Here is a 9,614-nt window from a genome sequence, read left to right on the forward strand (position 1 = left end):
TTTTGTCCACAGTTACAAGCGTCAAAGGTAGTGAAACTGTGCATTGCCTTCCGCTTCTGAAACACAATGTATTTCAAGTTATTGTTGGTTAACATGTAAAGATGTTAAGTAATGGATGAAATTCTTTGTATTTCTTCTGTTTTTTTTGTTTATTTTGTTTTTTAATTGATGTCTTTTAACATGTACGAAATAAAACGATAGAATAAAAAAAGAATAGAATAATTCTGAGGGAGAAATTGCATTAGGATGGAAACGTTACTCAATAAGTTAAGAGTAAGTGGCAGCATATCAACAAGGAGAGAGGTGTATTATAAATGTAAACTTTTCAGCATCGTTTAAATGCAAGTGGATATTAATAACTGACATTTTGTCATCAATTTCATTTACTCTTTCAGCGTTACCTCGCTCCTGAAGTTTTTCACCAGCTCTTTCATATGACTATCCAGGAATTTGACAGGTTACCACTCTGGAAGCGCAACGAATTGAAGAAAAAAGCTCACATCTTCTAAACCACACAATGCATGTTGGAAATGGGGCAATCCTGAGTCTAAATATCAGCATAATATTTTGTGAGGAAGGAATTCCTGCATTATCAATAAAATGTCTTCTCATGCTACAGCCGATAACCAGTGAGAGGACTGTGGTTAGATCCACATATAAAAATTGCTAAGATTTCAATCTGAGAATTCCATCAATATTTCCTTAACAATGTGACTCAGAAGTAATATCTCTTGTTAAACAACAAATTGCCGTGATCTTTATAGTCATATAATAGATTGAAAATTGGATTGAGTTGGATGACATTTTATTTTCTAAAAAATTGGAACACTGTTCTTTGGAAACAAATGTTAACATTTAGCCATACTGCTTGTAGGAAAGTGCAGCAACTTGTGTTCACTGCCTTGCACGGTGAATGCATGGGTTTGTAAGTAGTGGGAGAGTGGGGAATTAATTTGAAACTGGTTTGTGCACAGGTTACGCTTTGAGCTTTACTGCTTGGAATCTTTTACACTGTGTGCTGTAGTTGAAAGGGTGTATGTACACCTGCTATATCTGATAGTCATGCCAGAAGGAAATATATAAGAAAAAATGGAGAGGAAAGGAATGCTCTTTAAAGTTTGTTGTTCAGCTAACTTCGGGGCAAAACATTTAGCTTCATAACCAATATTAATATGTTATTTTATTAATTTGTACTGAAAACAAAACAACAGAATGTTGGAGTTACTGCCTGAGTATTTTGTATCAGTATCACATTGTTACTTGTGTTTGTACCTGCCTTAATGTGACATTGTCATTTGCACTGAAACCCTTGGTACCAGGCCGGTCCTTTTATGCTTTGTGCATTTGAGACATCAAAATTAGTCATGGAATGCCTCTTGCATATCAAGTCCTCGTACTCTCAATTAATAGGTCAATTCTTTTTTTCCCATATCATTCCCAGATTTGTAATGAATAGTCTGAAAATTGCACTGAGATGAGATTAATTAAGAATGGGTTTGTATGCAATTCCTTTGCATACTATTTTAATGGAGGCAGTCGTTTGTTTGAAGTCAGCAGATTGTCTCGTTTATAATAGTGTGCAAAGTAATTGGATTCCATAACACCACACTGTATAATTTCTACACTAATATTCTCCTTATGTTTTACAAATGGGATTTAGTCTTAAAGTTCTGCAGTGTACTTGCCAAAGATTTGTTTTGGAGTGCTTCTGAAAGAGTGGAAAATTTGATCCAGTTTCCTTACAAGAACTGATTATTTGCTTATGTCTATACAATGGTATGGAATCAATTCAAACTGGGCATGCCACATGAACTAAAATTTAGAAACTGTATTTTAATAAATAGTACAATTGTGTAGGGCTAAGTGGTACAAAGTAAAGTACCTTTTCCAATTTGTACACAAGTTCTTTTTTTTCTTGTATAAATTTATTGTGGCTGCCTTTTGCATGCACGATCCTATTTATTAGTTAATTTCATTGACTGCTTCTATTATGTCAAAGCAAGAAGCCCCATATAATTTGTCAACACAACATCAGAGATGCTGCATGACCGGCTGAGTTACTCCAGCTCTTTGTGTCTATCTTCGGTGTAAACCAGCATCTGCAGTCCCTTCCTACACATTTTAAAGCCAATGGTGAGTTTGCCATTTATCAGACAAATGGGCGCTTATATTTTCAAACATTTTGTGTGGAACCTTTCCATTAAATATTCAGAAAAGTAAACACAATGATTTTGTGGAGGAACAAATACAAACTCAAGGCAATCAAGATGAATGAACACAATTAACCTGTTGACGTTCCAAACTCAAATATTTAATTGTATATTTTAAATTTTTTCATTGATGATATATGAACATTTTGAGTGAATTTTCTCTATTTTATTTTTTTCTGTGTTTAACCCAAACGAGCCAAGTCTTGCTGAATTGGTTTCAGTGTTTCTGAACTGAGAGGGTTATGAATTTGAACTGGCCAGTAGCAAATCAGCTACTTTCACGCTGTATATAAAATTCTGGTTTATGAAGTCAGTGGAAAAGAGAACTGGGTTGGGTTGAAAATGGACTGTGCCCCATTTGTATTTCTGCCCGAGTTGCCCAAATTATACCTCGGAGTTTCCAATAGTGCACTTACATGCAGTGTTTAGTGTGGGTGTGCTGACGTGCTGAAGATATAAACTGTGTGATAAGCAGCTAATTTCAATATGAAGCAGACTTACTCCTCACTTCAGTGTACAGTTAAGCCTACATTAGATTAGGTTATATTTATATCAGATTTACATCAATACTAATTGTATAAAAGTCAGACAAATAACATGAAGCTGTTTCAATTGCCATGGAAAACAAATATCTACTTTGATTTTTATGTTATGATTTAACGATAATTCTATAGCTCTAGGTCCCACATCCTAACATTGTTTTGGGTGTAATAGAACAAGCCCTATTCACAAACCGTGCTATTTATAATGATTGTTAAAATTACTGCTGATTAAACAACCAAATAGAAATTGCTTTATAATAGCAGTGGATAAAATAAATAAAAGTTTAACGTCCAAAAACTGAAAATAGAATGTCTAATATTAGAAATACATGGTAGGTCAGGTCAACCCACACCTGAAGCAGACTATTTCAGTTCTGATGATGAGCCTTGCCTAAACAAATGCTTTCAGTTGCTAAATAATCTGGTTATTTTCCAATGTATTTTGACTATCAAGGGCTGACTTTACTCTTTCCATTCCACATGTTCCCCCAAAGTGTGCTCGACCTGACATGACTTGAATCTTTCGTATTTAGAACCATCATTTGTCCCTCACACGCATAAAGACACGTTATTAAACTTCAACCACAATATTAAGGAATGTGGTAACAGTTATCTACCCAGGTGACTGAGATCTGAGAGTTTCAATTGCATAGAATCGTTGTACATAGGCACTTCACCTCCCTTCGATCGACTAGGGTAATAAGTCTCTGTGGATAACTAGCCAAAGAGATTTCTATTTCTCCTTTAGATTTGCTCCTGGGAACTGAATTGTTCCTTTGCAACAAAGCAAAGGTAAAAAAGGCTTCATAAACTCTTCTAGAGTTATCGTTTTTTTGCCCTGCAAACCACAGTGAATATATGCATGAAGTCTGGTGTGATACTTTTAATGAGTTTGCTTGTTCTTTGGCAAAGGGTTCCATTTTTAAAGCAGAAGTCTGCCTATTCAGTCCTTTCTCTAATTTGATTGAATTTGATATACTGGATGAGATTTTTGCAAACGACTGGTTTGTTTCCACAATTACCAGTTCATTTCAGTTCTGTATACTTTGTGCTTTACACTTGCACAGCTAGCATTTTAATTTTGTTAAATATTTAATTTCTCAAATGATATTCAGAAATTCCATAGCAAAGAAGTATTATGTTATTGTAACGGCTAAGGAAATTGTGGCTAGCTTTACATTAAATTTAATCTTGCTTTCAGTCCATCAATGATTGCCATTAATAACGTTATTAGTGTTTTATTTATTGCTTTCCCTCTTTAAATTGTCGCTCTAATGTCGTCTATGAACATGCGTGAAGAATCATATTGACAATCAGTATCTCTGTTGCACAATGAATGTGCACATAGTGTGCATATTGTCAGAGTCCACTTTTGTTTACAGTCACAGTCAACCAAGCTTTGTGTTTGATTGGTTGTAGTTAATGAAAAGCTAATGTGGGTTGTGCAATATGGAACAAATATTGACAAATTAACAAAGGTTGTCAAACAGCAGTCTGGGCCTCGGTGAAATTGGACGTCATTGTTAAAGTTATTGTAATGTGTAACATGATTTAATAATTGGTTCAGATTAAGGTTGGAAATACTTGAGCTATAAGAGCAACATACTAAAAGAAGTAAACTTATTGCTTAAAGAGAAAGGCCACTGGGCCAGGTTTCTACCGCACTGCTTCTTCTAATCATATCAGCAGCATCCAATCATCTTTTATTCTAAAATTACAAGAGCATCACTTTTAGATCCTGTATTTTAAATGGTGGTGGCTACTGCTCCATCTCATTACACATGAGACCCCCGCGACTGTACTTCAGTGAGATGCACAATAAAAACTTGGCAACATGTGAAAACAAATTTTTAAAAAGCACTACAATCAATAAACTGCTTTGAATTGATGATCATCGCGCTCAGCCTGAATAAATGAAATGAACCGCAACACATAGTTACGGAACGGTGTTAAGATGATCAGTGATTAAATAATATGATCCCAAAAATAGGAGCAGGAACAATGATTACACCTCCTCAACCTTCCCGTACATACACACTTTGTTCCGGGTGTGTATTCAAAAATAGGAGTTACAGCAGAACAGGAACAGTAGTGCTCAGCATCTTGTTGCTTAATAGCTGCCTGGGAAAACTTGGATGGTTGGTATGGACTCAATGGCCAAAGAGCCTGTTTCATAGGTATATCACTATAACATTGAGTTAAAAGATTGCAATAATCAAAAAAAATGCATAGAGAGAGAAACATATGTGATGGCATTGATCACATTTGTCCAATTTTATTCCCGATTTGGACTAATTTTTGAATAAAAGGTGATTTTTCCAATTTGAATAAGTTGCAGAAGGATGGTCTAATTCCAAATTCCTGTCTCCTTTAGATTTTGATAAGGAGTATGAATCCTACCAGGCTAACAAGTTCCTCTCCCTTTCATTTTACTATATTCAAACGTGGGGAGGTGGGACTGGTGTACTTGGGGCATCTTGATCGGCATGGGCAAGTTTGGCGGAAGGGTCTGTTCCGGACTGTATGACTCTAGCCCAGCCTTGAACCAGGGGCCACAGTTTAAGAATAAGGGGTAGGCCATTTAGAACAGAGATGAGGAAAAACATTTTAGTCAGAGAGTTGTGAATCTGTGGAATTCTCTGCCTCAGAAGGCAGTGGAGGCCAATTCTCTGAATACATTCAAGAGAGAGCTAGATAGAGCTCTTAAGGATAGCGGAGTCAGGGGGTATGGGGAGAAAGCAGGAACGGGGTACTGATTGAGAATGATCAGCCATGATCACATTGAATGGTGGTGCTGGCTCAAAGGGCCGAATGGCCTACTCCTGCACCTATTGTCTATTGACTTGGCATTCCATATCCAAAACCCTGAACCAGGAATTTGGCCTGGGAGGTGTGGAACTTGTTACTGAAACCACTTTATGGGGATTATTTTTTAAAAAGCAACACTTCAATTTAAAAACATAAATAAGATCATTTATTGAAGTAGAGAACATGAAGTGGTGAAACTTTTTTAATTTCTTACACGCCTTTATAAAACGTAATCCTTGTAGGTGTTAGATTCACAAACATAAATGGAATTTATAAATTACATTTCATTGAAAATAGCTTAATTCAAGTTAACTGAATGTTTGTTGTTTGTTCTGATCACCCACTTTGCTGCATTAATTATTATTATATAATTCCACTTAAATGCAAAATAAGTTGCTTTGAGGTCCCTGATGTGGACCATTATTACAATAATGAAGGTTGGATTAAACATTGTGTGTTTCTCGTGCACATGGCTTCTGTAGCTATTTCTGTTACAAAGAACCCTGTTGCTATATTCTATTTAAGAAGCAATGTATCCAGATGACAGTCACATCTGCTTTGTAACTGCTTATTAATTCCACTATTTGTTTATCTGCAAATACAGAATGCATTTCTGGTGAACTAATTTCTGTGATGTCATTTTTTAACTACTTGGTCTGTTTAAGTGATTATTCTCTGCTGTTTCCTTTGATGGTTGGCCTGATCTAGCAGTTGTGCTTCACAAGTTTGCAAACTTTCCCCAATGCTTTTGACATTCATTACGGTGAGAATTGTCAAATGGAGATGTAGAGAATCTGAAAGGCTGTTCTTGAGACAATTAAGGTGCAATTTGAGCCCTGTGGTACATAGCCTGTGCTGTATGTTTTACCCTGCACAAAACTTCTGTGGTAGCTCTACACTCATCTCAATGACACCTCATCCAAATTCACAAGTTAACTTTGAAAGTAATGACCCCTGCTGTCTGAAAGACCAGCAAGTTCATCTCCTTTTGCATATTCCCTAACATCGTTATTCCTTTACATCCATTATATTATGTAGAGGGTTTTCCTACCCCCTATAAACCCAACTATGAACACCAGCATTCTGTCTTCTAAACCACATTAATATCCCTGATGTGGACCATTATTACAATAATGAAGGTTGGATTAAACATTGTGTGTTTCTCGTGCACATGGCTTCTGTAGCTATTTCTGTTACAAAGAACCCTGTTGCTATATTCTATTTAAGATGTTTAGTTTAGAGATACAGCACAGAAACAGGCCCATCGAGTCCATGCCAACCAGTGATCACCAGTTCAGACTAGTTCAATGTTATTCCACTTTCTCATCCACTCCTTGCACACTAGGGGCAGTTAACAGGAGAAATAACCTATAAACCCGCATGTCTTTGGGATATGGGAAGAAACAGGAGCATTTGGAGGAAACCGAAGTGGTCACAGGGAAAAGGTGCAAACTCCATACAAATAGCACCCAAGAACAGGATCGGCCCAGGTCACTAGAACTGTGAAGCAGCGACTCGACCAACTGCGCCACTTTGCAACCCTTGTATATAGATCGTACCATCCTTAGATATTAATAATTCCTTTAACTTTTTCTAGTTGGCTACATCATTAACATCCTGGATCTCAGTTCTGATAATGGTCTTGTGTCCATGCCCAAAAGCAGATTATATGATTTGACTGGCTTCACCACTTCAAACAGTGGCAACATTTCCTCTCTTATTGGTGAGCCTCTGTATTCTTACAGGGTAGAAGAATACCAGGACAAATCCGAAGTGCATCTTCACCATAAGTAATTTTGTCCATGGTCTGTCTCCACATTCCATTCTCAGCTCTTCAACTAAAGCTCGGAAAAGTCTTGAGTTCTTTATTTACAAAGTGAAGGAGACCCCTTCAGGTTTTCTCCATAGATCCACTTGCCCATCCCTCTTGTAATTCTCTCTGCAATCAGTCCCATCACATATCCTTGACATTTTCCAACCACAATCAGTTGCCAACATATAATTTAAAAAACCTGCCTATTCCTCTTTGACAACACGTACTGGAGTTTATTTTTGTTCAATCCAGAAGAACACCAGCTAAAGATTGCATTTTGAGCTCCTCATGCCAACATTCTCTCCACACCTTGTGGGTTTTTACCATGCACCCCCCGGACTGTCCGCAGCATTAAAATCATGCCCTGATCTTCAGCTTCCCAAAAAGATCTGATCACTTTTCAGACAGCTTCTCAAACATCTAACCTTCACAAATTACAGTTGATGAAAAACATTGTAAACAACATCGCCTCACTTTCTTATCAACAGGCCACTGCGCCCAGTTTCCCATTCATCCTCAGCCATGACTCATTGTGTCCTGGGGACAATCTTTGTTCACAGTTTCAAATCATTTACCTGTTTTTGTTTTCCTCCGTATTTTGCAGCTCAAAAACCCCAACCCTCAAAGCCTAATTTGTTGTCTCGTCACTATTATTTCTCTGCTACTTTATGAGCATTTGAAAATATATTCTTCTTAAAGACTGCCTTGGCTCTCTCTCCTCCTCCTCGCCTTTACTCATGTGCCATGTTGCTCTCTCCTCCCAAAGTAATTTGATGCTCCACTAATGTGAGAGGGGGCTTTCTTCTAAACACCCCCACCACCGTGTTTCACAGATGAGGTGCAATGCTTTGGATCTTGGGCAGTTTCTTCTCTCCTTCATACTTTGCTCTTGCCATCCCACTGATATAAATTAATCTTAGTCTCATCTGTCCACAAGACCTTTTTCCAGAGCTGTGGTTACTCTTTTAAGTACTTGGCAATCTGTAACCTGGCCATCCTATTTTTGCAGCTAACCAGTGGTTTGCATCTTGCAGTGTAGCCTCTGTATTTCTGTTCACAAAGTCTTCTGCGGACAGTGTCATTGACAAATCCACACCTGGCTCCTGAAGAGTGTTTCTAATCTGTCAGACAGGTGTTTGGGGACTTTTCTTTATTATAGAGAGAATTCTTCTGTCATCAGCTATGGAGGTCTTCCTTGGCCTGCCAGTCCCTTTGCGATTAGTAAGCTCACCAGTGCTTTCTTCTTAATGATGTTCCAAACAGTTGATTTTGGTAAGCCTAAGGTTTGGCTGATGTCTCTAACAGTTTTATTCTTGTTTCTCAGTCTCATAATGGCTTCTTTGACTTTCATTGGCACAACTTTGGTCCTCATGTTGATAAACAGCAATAAAAGTTTCCAATGGTGATGGAAAGGACTGGAGGAAAGATGAGGTGCTGAGAGCTCTCTTATACCTGCATTAAGGAGGCATTTAAACTCACCTGAGCAATTACAAACACCTGTGAAGCCATGTGTCCCAAACATTATGGTGCCCTGAAATGGGGGGACTATGTATAAACATAGCTGTAAGTTCTACATGGTGAAACCAAAATGTATAAGAATACCCTTTAATAAAATCTGACAATGCACACTTTAACCACGTGTAATTTTTTTCTATTACAAATCTCAAATTGTGGAGTACAGAGGCAAATAAATAAATGATGGGTCTTTGTCCCAAACATTATAGAGGGCACTGTATATATCCTCAGTATCTCAAATTTACAATTTCACTGTCAATTGTTTCAGCTGCAATTATAAAGATTTATTATTGCCTTCAGCAGTTTTTCATATCTGCATTGTTGGAGAATTTGCTCTATCACTAGCATTGGCATTGTCTGTTCCTCTACATATTGCATTTCCTTTGAATGGTGTCATTATATTGCAAGGTGCACGTATGCAGTACAGCTCTTCCACGCCACCATAATCAATGTCACTGTTGTATTCAGCCCAAGTAAATAAAGATGGTTTTGTGCTTTGTTCTTAATGTTTTTTTTCTTTTAATATTTAAAAATAGTTTACACATTTTTTGTCACTGTTAAAAGCTAGGGGCTTCATTCTGAAGTTCTGGCTTGGAGCCTTCATCAATATTTGTGCTTGAATTCTCCAAAGAGGGAAGGAAGTGTAGACCAGTGATGTGGAGCGAGAGACGGGGAAAGCAATTTCTGAAAACATTTTATTAATTTCCTTGATTAAAGATATTTAGT

At 37.3% G+C, this 9,614-nt stretch overlaps 1 protein-coding gene across 1 annotated transcript in view; it reads left to right on the top strand.

Annotated features, from left to right (window-relative positions):
- Positions 1 to 9,369, top strand: part of ablim1b (actin binding LIM protein 1b) — a 255,966-nt gene extending 246,597 nt beyond the window's left edge. The window contains exon 23 of the mRNA XM_078413457.1: positions 396 to 9,369. Within this exon, the coding sequence (XP_078269583.1) occupies positions 396 to 509 (114 nt within the window). The 3' untranslated portion in view covers positions 510 to 9,369. The remainder of the gene's footprint in view (positions 1 to 395) is intronic.
- The last annotated feature ends 245 nt before the right edge of the window (positions 9,370 to 9,614 follow it).

This window comes from Rhinoraja longicauda, chromosome 16 (genome assembly GCF_053455715.1).
Source record: "Rhinoraja longicauda isolate Sanriku21f chromosome 16, sRhiLon1.1, whole genome shotgun sequence".
Classification (NCBI taxonomy): domain Eukaryota; kingdom Metazoa; phylum Chordata; class Chondrichthyes; order Rajiformes; family Arhynchobatidae; genus Rhinoraja; species Rhinoraja longicauda.